Genomic DNA, 20908 nt, shown 5'->3' with positions numbered 1-20908 from the left:
TGACACTTCACCATATTTGGGCCTAAGGGGATGCATTGTGGAGTAGCAATTAGATGATGGGTTGCGAGAGTGACAGAAGCTTAAACCCCAGTTTATGTGCTATTCCGTAAGGGACCGATTGGATCCAAAAGTTTAATGCTATGGTTAGAATTTATTCTTAATACTTTTCTCATAGTTGTGGATGCTTGCAGGAGGGTTAATCATAAGTAGGAGGTTTGTTCAAGTAAGAATAGCACCTAAGCACCGGTCCACCCACATATCAAATTATCAAAGTAGCGAACACAAATCGGACCAACATGATGAAAGTGACTAGATGAAATTCCCGTGTACCCTCAAGAACACTTTGCTTATCATAAGAGACCGTTCTGGCCTGTACTTTTCCTCAAAAGGATTGGGCTACCTTGCTGCACTTTTGCTACTACTATCGTTACTTGCTCGTTACAAATTATCTTGCTATCAAACTACTCCACTACTTACAATTTCAGCACTTGCAGACATTACCTTACTGGAAACTACTTGTCATTTCCTTCCGCTCCTCGTTGGGTTTGACACTCTTACTTATCGAAAAGAGCTACAATTGATCCCCTATACTTGTGGGTCATCAGTGTCACGGGCAGTGCACGCCCCCACCCCCACCCCCCCCCCCCCCCCCGCCCTGCATGCGTAATGTCTTTGGCGGATCGACGCGAACAAGAGTGGTGGGGCTCAGGCGGTTGGCGAGGAACTCCTCCTTGGCGGCTCGTGGGGGAAGTACGGTGTGAAGGAGAGATGATGTCGTGGCAAAGGTGAGGTGGGCGTCATCCGGTTTTAAAGGAGAGGGCTCCAGCGAGAAATGTCTCGCTACAGCGGGAATTCGATTGGGAAGGGAAGAGTCCGATCGGAAATGGGAAGCAGGGACGGCCCACAACTATACTGGGCCGAGGGGCAAGTCAAGAATAAGGGGCCCTTCTTCATACACAAAGGCTCAAAAAAATTGTTGTACTTCAATAACAAAGTAAATATCCATTGTAAATAACATAGATTAATGATCTTTGGACTGTAAAACTAGCAATACAACTATTGACCGACTGGGAGCACTGTATGATAATAGTAATGAAACAATATAGCACCCACAAAAGATCGATTTCCTAACTGTTACAATGGGGGCATCATTTTTTTCCCAGAAAAAAAATTACCTTATCAAAACTGGTTGCTCCTTTTTTTTAAAGTATTGTGTTACCATGAGATATATAAAGCTAATGCATAACCTGACATTTGTTTCTGGATTCTCTCCATTCTGCCATGTTCTTCAATAAAAAAGGAATAACTCATCTCTTTCAAACTATCCTACATAAGGCATGGTAAAGCAAACTGAGTATTTCATGTTTATACCAATACCATGACGATCAGAACTTAACATGATACTAGCAGAAAAATACTTTCTTGAAGACATGTAACTAAACAAGCTGCATTAAAATATTTAATACAGGTAACAAAAGCATGTGGAAACGGATTGATGTGGATGTACTATGTAGCTAGCTTGATCGGCAGGCCACATCAGTCAGCACGAACAAGAAGATTACCATGAAGTGAATAAAATTGCTCCCTTATCCTAAGGTCCTGAGCAAGAGCAAAAGAAGATCCATGCGGATGTGGTCGATGTGCTATGTGGAATCTTTGAATTGAGGAACGAGATTATAGGAAATAAGAACACGTACCATCTCGGTCTCTCCAACATCTAGTTGATGGGGAGTGAGTAGAACGTTGAGAAGGAAGGAGAATCGACTGGGGAATGAATTCACGCCTTATGTATCCATTAATGGCTAGATGAAACCTTGGAATCAAAGAGGAGTTTGAGGGGCAGCGTTGTACTAGGAGTTCGCGATTTGAGGAAGCAGAGGAGTCCCAGAGTAAATAGAGAACGATGGTCCTGGGTGCAGTGCAAACGGCGGATTGGGCTGGCGAGTTGGGCCTTTTTTCCGCTGTTTATCGTCGTACTTGTTACTGAAAGAACATTACCTGGGCTCGGGCCCCTGCCTGCTCGAGGCCCAGGGCGGGTGCCCCGTTTGCCCGGCCTATGGGTCGGGCCTGATGGGAAGGGTGCGTCGTTGAAGACAACATGATGGATAGTCCGAACAACCAGGTTTCTCCTTCACACATGGGCGGGATTTGGGAGCCCGTTCGGCGCCCGTCTAATGTCCGAACACACCTGAATGTATGAGGGAGAAATGACCTTTGATCTTGGAGACAACATTAATCATTTATTGATTCATTCATATGCATTGTAGCCCGTAACAACGCACGGGCGTTCTACTGGTAAACTAAGATTTTTGACTAACACTAAACCGTTGATGAGTTGAGAGGGCTCTGTCACGTACATAATTGAGACATGGTGTTCCTAACCCGGAGCTCACTCACTCCAGCTTGAACAGTAGTTTTTCTTCAAAAAAAAGAACTCCTATTTACATCAAATATGTTCAGGCGTTCGCAACCCATGCGAATTTTTATGATGAAACAACATCCAAAGAGCTCTATACAAAAGAAAAACCAGTGCCCCAACATATCCATTTTTCAAAGCTTTTCCGAGAGTCGATTTGTTTGTTTTGTCTACGGCTCATCGGATGTCATCTCATCATGAAATTTCACACGCACATTAAACTCACGAGCATCTTCCATGTAAAAACAATCATATTTTTTAAATACATGATTCATAGGGGGAGCATATGAGCTCTGGGTTAGAAAGCAATTGAAGTTAGCTCGATTGGGTAGTCAAAACTCTCTCCTTCGAGAAAAGAAGAAGCAGCAGTGAGACGTTTCACGAGACATGAACACTATCGCCGGACGGTACGGAGAATTCTCACTAACAAATTCAATGGTCTGTCCAATGTCGGTTTCGAATCCAAGAGTTGGAACGGATCGTGGACGTGCGTTTTGGTCCTATTAAAAAACATGTCATAGGTTTTTTTATTATTGTTTCCAATGTGACATCGCCATGCTGATGAAACCGGCACGGCGGTGCAAGAAAGTAAGGATCACATGTCCCTCTTTGTTGTGTGGTTTTATCCTATTGCCAACAAAACTAGCTATGTTTCATTGTGGATCTCCGGTTTGTATGAGGTAGAATGCCAAGGGAAACATCTCCGATGTGTAGGAAAGCACAATTTTTTTCATTCCTTGAGCCTCCCATGTTGTACGAATATGATATCATGTCTCTACTCTCAGGGAAGGCACTTGTTGAGGTCCCAAACTATAGGCTTGATCAAGTGTTGTAGTAGGAGTTTCAGCGGCGCGGCCAAGAAAAATTTCTTGCACTCGATTGGAGAGGCCAAGGTTCAACCATATTTTCATGTGTTGAGAGGAATAGATGAGAACAAGGACTTTTCTATTATGTGTCAAGTTTATTTTCTAGTTGTAATTTGGTCTCTTGAAAACTTGGTTGAACCCATCCGCGGTTGCAAGAATATAATGTTGTTGTCTCGACTCTAAGGGGGCACTTGGTGAGGTCCTGGACAAGCTATAGACCTGATTTGTTGTTATAGGAGCTTTCAGAGTAAGGGCGAGGCAAAATTTCGTGTTTTGACCCTTTTGTGGTATAAAATGGGGATCTGACCCCCCCCCCCTTTGAAAAAATTCGATATCTGACCCTTTTGCTACCGCCAAAGGGCTCGGCGGTAGGGTCACGCAGGCTACCGCCAGGGCTTCTGGCGGTGGCATGGACGGCCCACTGCCGTTACCTAACGGCCAGCACAACACCCTACCGCCGCAGGTCTTGGCGGTAGGTCGCCTGACCCTACCGCCTTATGGCTTGGCGGTAGGGTCCTATAGGTTTAGGTTTTTACAAGTTTTATTGATTGTTTGTTTTGTCACAGGTTTCACATAGTTTCACAAATGGAAAAATATGAGCTCACATATTAATAAAGGTTCCCCATAGCAAATATCAAATAGTTTACACATAGATTCATAAGTAGGAAATAGCAAATAGCAAACTTGTCCACATAGTTTGACAACCCCAACTAACGCAAGTAATTTCGCAAAAAGCTTTCGCAAAGCCAACAAACAGTGCAACAAGTTCTTAAGACAAGTTTATAGGGCGGGCAAACATCTTCCTGTCGTATGTTAGGCCTGGCCGTGGAGACAGATATGGCAGCGGATCCACCGGTTCAGGCGGAGGCGGAACGCTGGTCGGCATCCGACCGTTCAAGCACTCCCACCTTGCCTTGCTTGCTGGAGTTTTCGCCTCCGCCCTTCCCCAGCTGATGACATCGAACGCCGATGCACTTGGGGTGGCATCCTGGCTCTCTCCTCCACATTGCTCTCGAAATATATCCTCCGGCCCAAATTGCGCAGCTCCCAGTTGGAGTGCTGCTTGGCAGCTTCAATGGTCCCTTCCCGGCGTTCACGGGAAATAGTTGGATCTCCCTCCATCTCTGCAGTCACTCTCTTCCACTCCTTCACACTCTGCGACCAACACTTTCACATCGTCGGAGATCTGCTCTGCCCTCTCATGCCACCGCACTGCCCTCGTCGCCTCTAGGAACTCGTCTGAAAAAGCTCCCACCGGCTGCAGAAGCTCGGGGAAGGACTCGTACACGTACGGAAGTGGCAAGGCGGACGGGTCGTGTTGGAGATGAATTGGCGATGGTTGCGCCACAGTTGCAGACCTAAACATATGGATGCATCACACATTAGGGTTCATCATATCCAAAAAAATCTAAACCTAGGGTTCATCATATGGTCAAAAATTCTAAACCTAACTTGTATTCAATTAGGGTTCATCACCTTCAAAAAAACATAGCTTGTATTAGGGTTCATCATGTGTTCAAAATATCAACTAGGTTCATCATGATTCATCATATCAACTAGATGCAATCACCTAGGTTCATCATATCAACTAGGGTTCATCATGATTTTGAACATGAACATGAACATGAACCAATCTTAGGCTACAAAAAAGAGGAGTGATTTGACTCAAAGTAATTGGGGGATCGGAGGAGCTTACTTTCCTTTTTTCAGAGCCATCTCGATCCGCCAAATCCGTGAAGAAACGAAGAAGATCGGAGGGGGGAAGTGGAGGAGGTGAGAAAGGGGCGAGAGGAAGAAGAAGGCGGCTGGGTGGGGGGATAAGGGGTTGGGGTGGTTGGGCAGGGCGGCTGGGTTTATAAATGCCCAAACCCTACCGCCAGGGACCACGGCGGTAGGGAACGGCAACCTACCGCCATAGGGCGTGGCGGTAGGGTCGGAGCATCTGTGTTAGGTTGCTGTGACCAAAACTGCCAACAGCTCAGCGGTAGGGTTGACCCATTACCGCCAGGGCCTGTGGCGGTAAGATCCTACCGCCGAAGGTTGTGGCGGTAGGGTGTGCAACCCTACCGCTGGGTTGTTGGCTGCTTTGGTCACAGAAAGGGGCGTGCTGGGGGAGGCACCCTACCGCCAGCAGGCGTGGCGGTATGCTGTACATACCTACCGCCGTATGGCCTGGCGGTAGGGTGGCCCATAGTGCATTTTTTGCACCTCCTAATTTCTCTTGTCTTCAATTTTTTGCACATAACAATTAAATACTTATAAACATGAACCATATGTATCACATAGCAAGCACACATCCACAAATCCACAAATAATAAAGTTGGATACATAACAAGCACACATCCACGAGCAAGTTTTACATAGCAAGTTCACGAAAAAGTTTCACGAGCAAATTGTTCACGAAGCAAACAACATGAAATGTTTATATTTCAACGCCACGGCACGGTAGAAACTTCAGTCCCTCCTTCCCCTCTTCGACGTTCGATCCTCGTTGGTCTTGATCGCTTCTCGGCCGCCGTCTTCTTGCGGTGAGTAGGACGTGCTTTCTGAAACGGGGATGGACTCTTCCAATCCTTCTTCGGCACATTCCTCTTCTCACGCTGGGTTGGCTGAGTTGCTGGAGGTCTGTCGTCATCATGGTACTCCTCCTCCTCATCGTCCTCTTCCTCTTCTTCACCATGTTCTTCTTCTGCGCCCTCTTCTTCATCTTCCTCTTAATCATCATCGTCCTCGCTCTCCTCCTCGTCATCTTGAACCGCCCTAGACGACAAGGTTGCATGGCTCGATGAAGCGAGGCTACGCATCGGTGCAGGAGGAAAAACATCATCGGTGTTTGTAGCGCACCCAAGCAGGCCCACAAGCCTGCGTGCTTTGTTGACGTACTTCTGCAATGATAACAAAACAATGTGAACTTCTGCAATGTCCAATTTCTGCAAATGAACTTAAGAAAAAGAGCTCCATATTACCTTCATCGTTTCCCTCAACTTGTTCTCACTAGCTCGAGTCCCAGGGATAGCACTAAGCGCATCAGAGGCTTGAAAAATGCTTTTGTTCAGCTCCGAAGACTGCAAAGTAATAAAATGAGTCATTAGCACTTAAAGCTGATTTCATCCAACCGTCGGTTCAAAAGAGGTAAAAACAACCTACCACTCTGTTCATGAGGGGTCTATACTCCCTAAACCCGCCTTGAAGCTCTCTAATGCTCTCGTTGTAGGCTTCATTCTCGGAGTCGTCATCGAACAGGTCTTCAGCATCTGCTGTCGTCCACTGGGGCCTCAGACGCAGACGATGCTTGATGCCATCGTCGTACCACAACATGTGATCCTCGTACTCGTCCCAGTCAATCACTCTCCTCTCCGTGTCTTTGCGTCCTTTCCACTCGTTCCATTCCTTCACGTATCTCACATGTTCGGCTTCCCAATCTGTGATTGATTGATTCTTCTGCCTGCTCATCCTGCAATGCATAAGAAAGAATGCAAAACACCCTTCTTGTATGAATGTAAAACATCAAAACAAGAACTTAGAATCGATGAGGACGGCTTGTGGTACTCACTGGTGTAGGTCGTAGCCACCGGTATCGTGGTCGGCTGGTGGTGTGTGTTGCGCCTTACCAAATTGTGCGGCAACGCGCTGTGGCAAGTGGTACTCCACGGCATAGACACAAATCATGGGCACGATGCACCGGAAGAGAAGCCGGTCCTGCTTGCACATGTTGTTCAGCTCGAACCCCCACTCTCGATCATCATTATACGGCCGCCAAGTAACCTATAACAAAACAATGGTAAGCTCAAGTAAAAGTGCTATCGAAACTATTCAAAATGTAGTTCTTATACCTGGAAAGGCGTGAGAGCATCAAGCTCGTTGCTGAAGACCTTGTACAAGGCATTCGATTCGCCCGTGTAGACACTCACCACGTCCCAAGCGTATGCGACGGTCGGGTTCCGATCATCTTCGCCATAGTCCGTCCATGCACACGAGCGCAGCTTCTCCGGACGGCCCACCGGGATTCGCTCCCACATCCAAATGGAGAGGCCCCATACACATCCACACATACCGGTCGTGATTTCCGCTCTCTGGGTTGCATCGTCAAGCTACAAACCAAGTATAGATGATAAGATGTCAAAATCTAAAGCAGCACACGTCCATGATATTTGAAAGAAAGTGATATTCACTTACCGAACGGTATAGATAGGCGAGTCCGGCGGCCCCCCAGTTGTACCCCGCATCCCAGTCCTTTAGGAAGTCGAGATATATCCATAGGGCAGTGTTCCTGGAGCAGTCCGGAAACACTACCTCCGTGAGAAGATACCACGGGTAGGCCCTGGCGTACTGCTCCACCACCCGGGGCTCGGCATCTTCCGGGCACTTTCTCCGGTGCTCGAGGAGCCATGGCTGCGGTATGCCAGAAGTCCGGTTGCTCTTAACAGGGGGGCAGTCGCCGATGAGGGTGACAACCCTATCGTGCCAGTTCGCCCTCTCCACTCTTCCCGTGAGAGCACGACCCTCGAGCGGTAGGGCCGTAATCATCGCCCAATCCTCGAGGGTCACGGTCATCTCCCCACATGGAAGATGGAAGTTGTGCGTCTCTGGCCGCCACCGGTCGATCAAAGCCGTGAGAGCTGAGTGGACGAGCGTCGGCGGCTTACGCTTGAACTTCAGGACGAAACCCAATAGTCGGGCTCTCCTGAAGAACGGTGCGTACCGCTCATCGTACTCCATCTTAACCGTCGTCTTGTGAGCCCTCATCCGCAGTGGCGGCAGCATCTGTGAAAATCAATAACCAAAGCATAATTAGCATGGACATAATAGTCAGCAACTTGTTTTTATCAATTCAAAAGATTTGGTTTAAAATGGTAATTACCACTCCATTCTCAATGAAACGGGCACGGTGACGCTTGTCGAACCTAGTGTCAAGCATGGTGTACTTCATGCCGAGGTCGTCCGCAAGAGGTGGCCTCCTAAAAGAATTGCATAAGCATATCAAAAGATTTTTCAACATGAACTAGGGTTCATCATTAGCTAGGAAACATATCAATGCATAACAAAGGTTCATCACATCCAAAAATACTATGAGTTCAGTCTTTGAATAATCATATATCAAGATGATCATGAACATGAACCAAATACAATACATATATCAAGAACTAAATAAAATACATATATGAAGATGCAATCACCATGGTTCAAATGCATCATATCATATCATATTTCTCCAACAACATCCAACATGCATCATATCATATTGTTTTCAAAAACAAAAACCCTAAACTAGGGTTCATCTTGAGGGATTAACCATGTTTACTCCAACAAAATCCACTACTTGCATCATATTAGATCCACATGCATCATATATCAAAACAAATATCTCCAATATTCATAAATTTTTTTAACACAAAAAATATGAACTAGGTTCATCTTGAGGGTTCAACATTTGCTCTCCAACTATATCCACTACTTGCATCATAGCATATCAACATGCATCATCATATCACAATAAATTCCTCCAACATGTATCATATAAAAAAATCCTCCAAAAATAATATGAACTAGGGTTCATCTTCACATAACCATACCAAATAGTGACTAGAGTTCATATCTAACACAATATAACATCTATAATCAACCTAAATCAATCCTAGGGTTCAAAATATTTAAATCTAGTTCAAGAAGGGGGTGATTTGAATCAAATAATGCGACGAATCGGAAGCTATTTGACTAAAACTAATTGGAGGGGTCGAAGGAGCTTACTTTTCTTTCTTCGGGGCCATCTCGATCCGCAAAAACGGTGAAGAAACGACGAAGATCAGAGGGGGAGTGGAGGAGAAGAGAGAGGGGCGAGAGGAAGAACTCCTCTGTTCTTGGGGCGGGTGGTTGGGGGGAGAAGGGGAGGGGTGGGGCGGCCCGCGGCTTATAACTGCCCGCACCCTACCGCCAGGGACCCCGGCGGTAGGATCGGACAGGCTACCGCCATGACCGGCGGCGGTAGGGTTGGAGTAGGGTGGGACGGAGGGGGGACGGAGGCCGTTAGCACTGCTGACGTGGATAAGTTTCCTACCACCGCAGTTTCTGGCGGTAGCCTAGGTAATCCTACCGCCGGGCCCCGTGGCGGTAGGAAAAAGGGTCAAATGTCGAAAAAAATTCAAACATGGATCAGATCCCGATTTTGTACCACAAACGGGTCAAAACACGAAATTTTGCCTAAGGGCGAGTTTCTTCCACTCGATTGGAGCGGCAAAAGTTCGAGCAGAATGGTATATGTTTTTAGAAGGATCGTCAATGAGAATGAAGACTCTTTTACTATATTTCAGTTTATTTTCTGGTTGTAATTTGGTCTATCAAGGATTTCTTTTGAATAATAATAGGAGAAACACTAAGCTCACTGATAGGCGAACCCACCGAGAGACTGGCCTGGCCCCACCTGCTAGTCGTTTGCAGTTTTCGCGGCACCTTTGCTTCCCGTTGAAGCCAGTCTCGCTCCCCGCCCCCCATTGACTGGTCGACCCCACCCACGCTGCCAATGCCTGAGTTCTCCGGCACCGCCACTCGCCCGCGCGCGCCCAGATGCTTCTCCCTTCGCACGGCCACCGCCGTCCTCCTCTTCCGCGCCGCGGCGTCCACGGCCTTACTCCCTCCCCGCGCCGCGCGGGATGCCTCGTCGTTCTCCTCCTCGCCCTCGCCTTCGTCGTCCTCGCGGCGGCCGTGCTCCACCGCGCCTCCATCACAGCAAGCGCCGGCCACCACCATCGCGAGGAAGGCGACCTCCGGACCGCCGCGCCGAGGGTCACGATCTTCTCGGCCCCGCTCGGCCCGCCCGACGGCTCGCCCGCGCGGCAGGAACTGGCGGTGCGGTCGTGGCTGGCGCTCCCGTGGGACGCCACCGTCGTGCTCCTCGGCTCCCACCCGTCGGCGCACGCCCTGTCCGAACGTCTCGGACGCCGGGTCACCGTCGAGGCCACCATCGATTCCTCGTACGCGCACCCTCGCAAATTTAACTCGCACACAGTTCGTTCAGTCCGCCATGCAACCTGCTCGAACTGAGCTGCGCCTACTCTCCTGCTCTCAGGTTCACGGGGACGCCATTCTTCCACTCCACGATCGCAAGAGCGCAAGCCGCCGCCGACTCCGACGTCTGCGTCCTCGTCGACGCCGAAGTCGTTCTGCTCCCCGAGACCGTCGCATTACTGACAGATCTCGGCAAAATTGACCGTGATTGGCTCCTCGTTGCAATGTCACGCAACGTTTCCAGCTTCCCCTACAATCTCGCCCGCGGTGCGATGGTACTTTTTCTTCCATCCTTCTATCGACGGCAACCTTAGATTCGTAGAAAACTCCAAGTTGTTCTATTATTACTTGATAATGAAATATTCATTTGATCAATTTACCATTAGCTAGAGCAGATTCAAGCTGACAAGTGGGCAGCAGATGGCAGCGACAGGGGGCTCGTTTTCGCGTGGAACAATCCGGGCCGTCCATTGCTTGCAGGAGTTGTGCCTTCTTTTCTGTATGGAAGAGGGGCGCACAGCTGGTGGCTGGTCCATGGGGTTCTGTCATCTGAAATGAGACTCGTATTCGACGCAAGCAGTCTAGTTCTTGGGCTATACCCCGAAAATTTCACCGCAAAGCGCGCCGCTGATTCGAGTAGCAGCGGTAGATTAGCTGATGGATCATGGGAGCACGGTGTCAACCGCCATCTCGCTTCGGTTTACGGGTCGTATTGCCGTCGTCCGCCAGGAGGGCATCATCATGCTTTTCCCATGCTGTATGAAGTGGTAAAGCATTATGAAGATTACATGTTGAGCAAAGTTGAAGAGCCTACATTCTCAAGATTTGTCATAGGTAGAGAACAGGATGCCCATGAAGGGGTTGGTGGTAACCCATGGAACAAAGAGGACAATTGCTTGTCTGATCATCTGCCAAGCTATTCTTCAGAAGCCTCTGATGTTCCATATTCATTAGAAATGCTCCTTCGGTTTGTAGCCGATGAGAATAGATCTGTTGTTCTTGGTGTGGCTGGGGCAAGTTACAGGGACATGCTTATGAGTTGGGTGTGCCGTTTGCGCCAGCTCAGAGTCACCAATTTTGCAGTCTGTGCTCTAGATCAAGAGACATACGAATTCTCCGTCTTGCAGGTAATGACGAATTGATTTCATTCTATCATTTTGATTTTTCTTGTTTTCTGTAGTTGTTTTCGTTTTGCAAAACTGTCAATTTATGCACAAGTTTTCAATCCCTGATTCTAGGGTTTGCCGGTTTTCAGAGATCCAACGTCGCCAAAGAACGTCAGTTTTGATGACTGCCACTATGGAACCCAGTGTTTTAAGCGGGTGACGAAGGTTAAATCGCGCATTGTTCTGGAGATTATAAGGATGGGGTACAACGTGCTGCTGAGTGATGTTGATGTCTACTGGTTTCACAATCCAGTGCAGTTCCTGCACTCTCTTGGACCTGCTACATTCGCAGCCCAATCAGATGAATACAATGAGACAGGTGACTTTTACCCCTTAGTGGTTATGATTACAAATTTGGTTTTGCTAATGCTTCTTCTGCTGGTGGATAGCAGTGTTCTTATATTTAACTCAATGTGTTAGATTTTCTTGCACATTTCACACCTTGTAGCATGGTGCCAGTCTGCATTCAAGAAATAGAATACCTACAAAGAACATTGTGTTTGAGAATTCTCTCACTGTTCTTTGTTCACAGGGCCAATAAACCTGCCACGCCGGCTAAATTCAGGTTTCTACTACGCCCGATCAGACAGCGCCACCATCACCGCGATGGAGATGGTAGTGAAGCACGCTGCCAAATCAAACTCATCAGAGCAGCCAAGCTTCTATGACGTCCTGTGTGGGAAGGAAGGTGTGAACCGACTCGGCAACGACAGATGCCTAGAGCCTAGCACAAACCTCACCGTCGTGTTCCTGGACCAGGACCTGTTCCCCAACGGAGCTTACAAGGGACTTTGGGAGAGGCACGATCTGCGCTTGGCTTGCAGGAACCTTGGGTGCTTCATCATCCACAATAACTGGGTAAACGGGAGGAAGAAGAAACTCTGGCGACAGATGGCATCCGGACTGTGGGACTATGATCCTAGCTCCAGGATGTGCTTACAGAGCTGGGGTGAAGCAAGTAGTAGCTTCACAGCGGCCGGTCAGTTTCATGCGTCTGAGGACACGGAAAGTTAGTACCTGACCTTTTAGAATTAGACAGCTAGCTACTTGCCAATGCTAATTCTGAAGATGGTCAAGGATCGACAGCCTACTTTTTTTCACAAGATGTATATGATGTATTGTTTGTTTTGTTGATATATGATGTCATCCACACAAAAGAACATCGTTCAGAGTTCATACTTGAATCACGAAACATAAACAGTAATAGCAAATCATGCCTCTCAGCTATCTGATACTCGGTTACGGAGACGGCATAAATATTTTAGGTATTAAACAGGAAAGGAAAAGAACATAAAAGGAAAGGAAAAACTTACATTTATCTTGGTGGTTCAGACCCTCTACCCTTCATTTGTGGCTGCTTTAAGTTTCAGAACCAAGCATCCACATGATAATCATCACAACACTAGATGGGCATTACTTTTCCAGGCTTGCAGCTCATTTCAGTGATAAACTTACAATACAAATAAACAGGCAGGCAGAGCAAGATCCATGCTGATTTGGTGCCCACATGAAACTCTCGAATCTGGAACAGGCTAATAAAGGTAGCAGTGTCTTCAACGAAAATGAACAGTAGAGGTCTTATGTCAAGAAAAAAAAAAGGCTGCACTGTCTCACTTCATCTTGGCTTCCGTAAATAGAACATGCTTGTTTACACGAGGATCGTACTTCCTGAACTCAAGCTTCTCTGTAATCCGCCGAGGATTCTTACGCTTCACGTAGAAAAAACCAGTTCCAGCTGCTGAAACGAGCCTGATAAATATCGATGCACGCTTTGCCTTCCCCATCTAGTGGGTATGAACTTCCGCAGCAAAAGGAAACTGAAAATGCTGCAGGCAAACAGAACATTAGAGTAAAGTTCAAGCTTCTGCAATGTCAAAGGCAGACACAAGGAGCAAAAGGAGGATAGCAAATCAAGAGAAATCTCATACATCTAGCAAAAGAATACTGCAGCAAGCCATACAATGTTAAGATTGAGAATTTGAGACACATCCGGAGAATATAAGTTAAATAAGAAATTCTCCAAAAACAGGTTCGCGTTGGTCATATGGGTTTGCACATATGGCCTGTTACCCGATACATCTACTACAGTTTTGGATTTTTCTATGTACATATCGCCTTGTCTAGACTTTAGAGATCACATTGCTGACCTGGTCTGGGCATGATAACTCAACTGCTATCCAGTACATTATATTGTACCTTGATCCTTACATACATATAGTTAGTCTTAGATTGGTCATTCAGCAGTCATAAGTAGGTTGAATAACCAGTAGAAATGCACTGAATGTTTATATGATATACTACGCCTTGAGTAAACTCAATGGTAAATAAGCAGTTTTGTCTACACCCTGATGGACCCATTAGCTGTACTGCATCCTAACGATACAAACCGCATCAACGATCAATCTGCTCCCAGGACGATTGCCCACCACAACAACAATCAAACTTCCCAGAATCCACAAAGAAAAAGCTGGATGGGATCGACCCTCCCCGCAAAGAAATTTCGGTTCCAGGCGATGACGGCGAGGTCGGGCGGCGTGGACTAAGGCTCTCTAAACAAGGATCCCTGGTTCGGATCTACAAGGCTACAACATACTCCAAGACTTGTCCAAAATTATTCAACGGATCCTGCCTCGAGATTTACCGTGGAAAGCCGCCGCCGCCGCCGCGAGCGCAGGGGACGGGAATGAAGAAGAAGAAGAAGCAGCTTGTGCCGTAGTGCGGCTGGCGGGTGGGACCGGGAAGAGAGAGTAGGGTTTACTACGTCACGCGGTTGCCTGGAGATGCGTGCGAAGGTAGATGGGCGGACCGTAGTCCCAGCAGAAAAACTAACTGAGTGTGCAAGTTTCTTTGTTGTTGACTGGAACTATGCCGGTGCGTTGCAATAGGATATAAATATTCTAGTATGTTAGCTTATGATTTACCTGTCAATAATAATGCGATTTGTGTAAATAAATGTTCAACAAATTCTACCCGTGATTACCTTATATTTTGATTAGAACTTTGATAAGTAAATTAAAGTGAATTGGTTCAGAAGGTAAGTAAATTAAGATGATTGATTATCATATGCATAGAATGTTGGACGAAGAGGTGATGGAAAGACAGGTGAAATAGGAATTTTACGTTCTTTTCTTAAGTAGTAGAGATTGATGAGGAAACATTTGCAACGGGAATGGTCGGCATGTTCAGCATAATCCTGAAGCACAACACAAGTTGTATAAATTACTCTACCGAAATCATCCTGATTCCGTAGCAAATAGCACAGAAATTTCAGTTGAATTACACACTGAACAGATCAATCCCCGGCACCAGTGGCGGAGCTAGCCGAAAATCACTGGGCGCGAAACACAAATCATCAGTGTTTGAAGGGGCCAGATGCTAAAAAAATATAATCTAAACCCTCCTAAAAATATCCTTCAGGAATTGATCCATTGTTGGGGCGGTTCCCCCCCCCCCCCCCTCAACACAATATTTTTTTTGAAGGGGGGGCCTTAAGCTAGCCGGCTGTCCAGAGGATGCAAGGCGTCCGCTGCTTCCTTGCTCGACACATGGCCTACTGGACCACACACGCTTCTCACGTCTTCTTTCTGCAACAGTGGTGTTGTTGCAGAACCAAAGGAAGTGAGCGACGATTGCGCAAGTGCGTGAGCGGCCGAAGATGTAGTAGCAATTTTTACAACATGGGCCTTGTTGTAGAATATTAGATGCGGCGGAGATGCCTTCGCAACAACAATGGTCTTGTTGTAAAAAATTAGAGAAAAGGAGGTTGTGCAACACAAGTCTTATTGCAGAAAATTAAAAAAGAGAAGGTTTTGCAACAAGGGTCTTATTACAAAAAATATAGAAAAGAAGATTAGAAAAGAAAAGGAGGAGGTTGTGCAACGTGGTTTTTGTTGCAGAAAATTAGAGACGAGAAGATTATGCAACAAGGACCTTGTTGCAGAAATTAGAGAGAATGTTTTGTCACAAATATTTTGTTGCAGAAATATAAAATTCCGTAAAAAAAGTCTTATTGTGAAAATAATAAAAGAACAATACGGACAGCTCCATCAACGAATTGGACGGCTCGCGAGGCGGCAGATCTTTTAAAAAGATCCGCCAACCGATGCGTAGCACGCCCCCTTTTGATAACCCACATCCCACAGAAATCAGGAAACATAATCCCATCTTGCAAAGTCTCAAACGGGACTGTAAAAAAAAAGATCCATGTTCCAAACTGATCATAAATCTTTTTCTTGGACAAATTATTGGTTATCCTCAAACAAGGGTGACGGTGAAACAAAAGCCGAAAATCGGAATTCTACAAGAACGGCGCTAACAGGATGTACAAGATTCACAGTTCAGATACATGAAAGCTCCGCCTGATTGCTCCGAACAAGTCAACAAACTCAAACTGTACAAGAAGAGGAAGAAAAAATGCTGTGGACAAAACTAAAAAAATCAAAAAGAAAAGGTTGCCGATGAGGAGAAGAAAACTTGGCAACAATCTGTGCACAGATCCTATCTGGCGAAACTCCGCCGTCTCCCGGATACCGTATCTCCCAGCTTCTGCAATATCAAATTATGTACAGGCCAACACAACACAATGGAGTGGCCGGCAATGTGTTGATCACAGCTGCTCCGTCATCCATCGCTGCCATCCTCCAGTGGCTAGTACATCTCCTGTCGTCTCAAGACTTTCTCTTCGTCGTCGGTTCTCCTCGCATCCTCCTCGACGTGCCTCAGTAGTTCTCCGTTCAATCTTGTTGCCGACGTGGGAGACAACGGTGCATAAAGGCCTACTTCACGACGAAACAATGGGGTGTTATGAGCATGGACTCAAGAAAACCTGAATATATGATGAAAGGGGTGGGAGTTCAGTCAGGGTTACATACTTCTCGATTGCGGGATCCTTTCGTAATCCTTGGTGACATGCAACAAGATGGTACCGGACAACACAACAATCAGGCCACATATTTCAGAAGTAATGCTTCCAAGGCTCTGACCAGACCAATCCTGCGTTTATCATTATGATACAGTAAGAAGTTCGGTTAGCTCATATGCTTTTTTCACAAAATTTAATATGCCAACATAGTGGTGCTTAGCAGAGCATGACATTGTGTTGAAGGTTGCTCTTGGCATTACTATGTTGCAGGATAGAGCTACGGAGTAAGCCAAAAAATTTATGCTAAGCTATAGTCCCAGTAGCTTAGGATACTATATTTCAGGTGCGGACAAGATACAATGGCAACAAGTGTCTCCAAGTGGTGCCAATAATTACCTAATAAACAATTAACACCTTTTGTGGGATGAACGGCAGAACAGAACAAAAAATTTACCTTAAACATTATGATGCTTGCGAGTATTGTCAATGATGTAAACATCACATAATAAATTGGTGATACAACTGCCGTGTTAAATGTATCAAGTGCCTGAAAAAGAGGAACAATCACTACATTGGAGGCTGCCAATACAGTAGAACTTGCAAATGAACATGGTCACAGAAGAGGCCATAAAATATAATACAGATATGAAATTAGAAATTAAGGCTAGTACATAATTCTTAAGAAAAACATATTTACGTAGGTTCCTACATGCACAAACAATATACCCCTACACAATTATCATAATCTTCCGATTCTTCTCTTTAGATATCTATGGACTATGGTTGCTGAGAAGAATAACAAAATGCGACTTTTAACATAGCAATGATTTAAATACAGTATGGCGCTCCCTAGTCCTTTTCTTATTCTTCTCTTTAGATATCTATGGACTATGGTTGCTGAGAAGAATAACAAAATGCGACTTTTAACATAGCAATGATTTGAATACAGTATGGCGCTCCCTAGTCCTTTTCTTATTCTTCTCTTTAGATATCTATGGACTATGGTTGCTGAGAAGAATAACAAAATGCGACTTGTAACATAGCAATGATTTGAATACAGTATGGCGCTCCCTGGTCCTTTCTTAATGAACAAATATATTGGCATAACTTGAGCTGAAGAGCAACAACACTTTCAAATTATCATGAAAGAAGTTAAAAGATAGTACGGTTATCTCTATTGCTTCAGGGACAGTTCAAGCATTCAAATTTGATGTTCATACTCCTAGTTGTGCAAAACATGTTGCTTTGAACATACAACAGAGTTCTGAAACTTTGACTGCGGACGATCTTCTAAAATATGTAGATGGGACATATGAAAATCGTATGAATAGATTTTTTTTGCAAGGTACTAGCATAATATCATAATAATGTCAGGTTGTATTAATATACTGCAACAGAAGTTAGTGGTCGAAATTGACTTTTGGAGACACCTTTGATGTCCAAAGTAAGTTCTAAAGAACTGGAGGGAGTACTAATGAATCAATCTTCGGAAAGCTGTTGCTTGATGGCATTTTCCCTAAGGATACACATTATAATTAATTGATTACTGAAAATACATAGTGCACTCATACAAACCTTGTTCAGGTAATTCATCTGTGTCAGCACACAAATAGCCACGACAAGCATAAAGAACCACGTCTCGGGATATGCTAACTGATTCGTCCCCTCAAAAGTCAACTTCAAGGATGTACCAAGTGCTTTAACACTCATTACCTGAGTAAGGAGAAAGGGTCAGAACCTTCGACGCGAAGGTTAAAATTAAAACTCGGTGATTGCATATAAACTGTTACTCCCTCTATAAAGAAATATAAGAGCGTTTAGATCACTAAAGTATATCAGAAACTGGTGTTGAAAGCGACATTACCGAAAGAGAACCCATCAAAGAGCAAATGGCGGTGTAGATCAAGACGTTCGACTGCCCCCAGAGAGGGGAGAAATGGAACACCAGCACAGAGACCAGGACTATAACCGAAGCAACATATAGCAAGAAAGCTGCACAGGAACATGAAGAAAGCCCTCGGTTATTCGATCGCACTTCCTAAAACCAGCAGTGAACTAAAAGGGCACTGCACCCATGATAACAAGTTAACAACTCTCACATGGTTGTGTTGCCATGTGCCATATCTCCTTGACCGATGTGATCTCCTGCTCCAGCGGCGCGTGGATGACGATCACCATCGACCCCGCGATGCACATCACGCAGCCGAGCACCCCCAGCGCGTGCAATCTCTCGTTCAGGATGAAATGGGCCAGCACTGCACTGGACAAGGAAGAACACCAGCAGAATAAACACGCACCTTCAGCATCACATCTTAATTTCACGATTGCTGATTAAAATCACGGCTTGTGGTGTATGTGGTGCACACCTGACGATTATGCTCAGTGCTCCCAGAGGAGTAACCAGCACCGCCGGGGCGAAGGCGTAGGCCACGAAATTGGCGATCTCTCCCACGATCACTGAGAAGAGAAGAAGATAGAATTGGTGCGAATCAGTTACCCACTGCAAGCTAAGAATTGCTATTGCTGGGAATTCCAATAGAAAAGAAGCTCACTGGTGATCATGCCCACCCACCATAGGGGCTCCAGGAGGTAGGAGTGCCCACCCACCCCTGCACACGACGCAAAAAAGGGGGTTAAAACAGAGGACATTTTCAGAGGACTAAACAAACTCTGAAGAAAGAACAAGACGGCTCTGGTTAAGGGAGGGAGGGAGGGACCGGCGCTGATGCCGGAGGAGACGGCGGCGCGGCGGAGGCCCTTCTTCTTGATGATGAAGCTGGAGCCGATGAAGCCGCTGGAGAGGAGCGCGAGCACTATCCCGCGCACGTTGTCCGCCGACAGCTCCTGCTGCCCGCCTCCGCCCCCCATCCCTCCCTCCATGACCGCGATCGCGGGCTCCTCAGATTGGTTCCGGCGCGGCCGGCGGCCGGATCGGATGGCCCCGCCACCGCGCAGCTCCTGCGAACTTCCTCTTCGCCTGTACACTGATCTCGACGGGCGGGGGATGGGAATGGGATGCGGGTTCTTGGACGGCTCCGGCGCGTAGGATTTTGTTTCCTGCGTGCGGGTTCTTGGATGAGGGGGCGGGCGAGCTGATTGGCCAATGGCACAGGACAGGGTGGAGGACGACGGGATGGAACGGACGGACTTGGAAACGAGACGAAACAGCAGTAGACACGCTGATCCGGGCGTCGCTCTCCGAAGTAGTAGTATTTATTTCCCTGAGCGGAGATCGCACCGGTGGCATGGCTGGCTTGCTGACTGGGAACCTGACGGTGACAGGTGATGGGATGAGACCCGCACGTGGTGATTTTCAACCTACACCGTGTGTGACATTGATTTGCATGTGGCAATTCTGTTTTTTCCCCCTGTTTTTTTAGCATTGCTTTTTCCCATGTTGACAACGATCAATACGTCAAGCGGTTCCTATAAAAAAAAAGTGAAACATAGTACAATCAAAGTTGCTCGCATACACGGGCAGAAGATAATACTATCCTCCTAACCATCCAACCATATATTGGTTCGTGGTTCGGTTCATTATAAGCCGGTGAATAGCACCGATTCTTTTTCCTGCTCACTGAGAAGCCGGAGCTTTCGGTGGTTTACTGCAAAAAAACATGATGAACATATTTTCAGCTAAGGCTCTCTCAGATGGAGCGTGTATTTGACGTGTTAATGTGAATTTTATCTTAGATGGAGTTTCCTTCATCATTAGTAAAACGGATCAACAGATGATAGTGTTCTTCTTCTCCCTTACACAAACTATGTTAGGGCATCTCTAACGTTGACCCCTGAAATGGACACTGTATTTGTCGACACAGATGTGGGGTCAGCCATCCAACTCTGACACTCAAAATAATTACAGAAAATAACACAATTCATCCATAAATAACATGCAAATACCCCTAGTACAACAATAGTTCAAATGTAAATATAACAACCGAGATAACAAGATATTCAACAAGTTTTTCGTGTTCACTGATTCCAAATTCAACGATAATAGAGTCAGAACCAGCACATGTCGTCCCACACATAGTTTCACTTGAGCTTCCTCAACAATGTAAGAGCATAAATGGTATGCCCTCAAACCTTTGGTACAACACGATATTGCGTCCAAACTATACAACGTGATGATTATCAAGTTGCAACATTGAGCGAATCAATGAACTGACCAACATGTAAAGCAACAAGAAGCAAAACTTACGATTTCCATGGTTGAGGGGCTCGATGGCCACATTGTCTTCACTTGTGCAATTGCACCGCAATAACTTCATATGGTGTTGGAGATGGTGTACCACCAATGCGTTAGCGGCTCGCATTGCGTTCACGGATGGCGTGCATGTCGTAGGGCGCGAAGTTCTTTTGCTCATGAAATGAAGCATGCATGTTTTGCCAAAAGGCCGAGCCCTCTTGCCTCATGCCTACAAAGTCCGCAGTTACGGCCAACCACGCCTTGCACACAACTCATTCTCAATCACCGAGTACCCCGCCATTGTGCTTACTCTAGAAAACAACGATTTCAACAGAAAAAAGCTCAATAACATTTAACCGAACACCTATCGGGCGTGGTGTCCGTCATGGACGACGTCGACAGGGA

General features: G+C 46.2%; 3 protein-coding genes across 4 annotated transcripts; 1 reads left to right on the top strand and 2 right to left on the bottom strand.

The window, feature by feature from the left end:
- The first annotated feature begins 9782 nt into the window (after positions 1-9782).
- LOC109754827 (beta-arabinofuranosyltransferase RAY1) lies at positions 9783-13279 on the top strand. Its single transcript, XM_045228685.2, is given in 5 exon segments — positions 9783-10250; positions 10346-10616; positions 10677-11411; positions 11523-11769; positions 11983-13279. Coding segments are annotated over 5 exon segments (2142 nt in total). The 5' UTR covers positions 9783-9843; the 3' UTR covers positions 12465-13279.
- Positions 12864-13234, bottom strand: LOC120964661 (uncharacterized). The gene has a single exon (XM_040389487.2). It carries the CDS (start codon positions 13232-13234, stop codon positions 13061-13063), a length of 174 nt encoding a protein of 57 aa, XP_040245421.1. The 3' UTR covers positions 12864-13060.
- Positions 13280-15664: 2385 nt separating the features above from the next.
- Positions 15665-19491, bottom strand: LOC109754826 (probable magnesium transporter NIPA6). 2 transcript variants are annotated; one of them, XM_020313721.4, is made up of 9 exons: positions 19029-19491; positions 18864-18920; positions 18678-18768; positions 18411-18571; positions 18176-18303; positions 17887-18024; positions 16766-16858; positions 16322-16442; positions 15665-16225 (listed from the first exon to the last, which is right to left on the bottom strand). In XM_020313721.4, exons 1-9 carry the CDS (start codon positions 19189-19191, stop codon positions 16098-16100), a joined length of 1080 nt encoding a protein of 359 aa, XP_020169310.1. In that variant the 5' UTR covers positions 19192-19491; the 3' UTR covers positions 15665-16097. The 2 variants fall into 2 exon arrangements, with proteins under 2 accessions (XP_020169310.1, XP_020169309.1); XM_020313720.4 differs by having other exon boundaries at positions 15665-16228; positions 19029-19477.
- Between the last annotated feature and the right edge of the window lie 1417 nt (positions 19492-20908).

Source organism: Aegilops tauschii, chromosome 1 (genome assembly GCF_002575655.3).
Source record: "Aegilops tauschii subsp. strangulata cultivar AL8/78 chromosome 1, Aet v6.0, whole genome shotgun sequence".
NCBI lineage: Eukaryota > Viridiplantae > Streptophyta > Magnoliopsida > Poales > Poaceae > Aegilops > Aegilops tauschii.
This window is presented reverse-complemented; position numbering and strand designations above follow the sequence as displayed.

Bases quoted from the DNA above. Each gene is read 5' to 3' on its own strand.
- LOC109754826 (XM_020313720.4), bottom strand. From the start codon at position 19,191: ATGGAGGGAGGGATGGGGGGCGGAGGCGGGCAGCAGGAGCTGTCGGCG. The intron at 16,859-17,886 runs GTTTGTATGAGT...CCTCTTTTTCAG, and splicing joins AGATGAATTACCTGAACAAG to GCACTTGATACATTTAACAC. The intron at 16,229-16,321 runs GTATGTAACCCT...TTCGTCGTGAAG, and splicing joins AAGGATCCCGCAATCGAGAA to TAGGCCTTTATGCACCGTTG.
- LOC120964661 (XM_040389487.2), bottom strand. From the start codon at position 13,234: ATGGGGAAGGCAAAGCGTGCATCGATATTTATCAGGCTCGTTTCAGCA.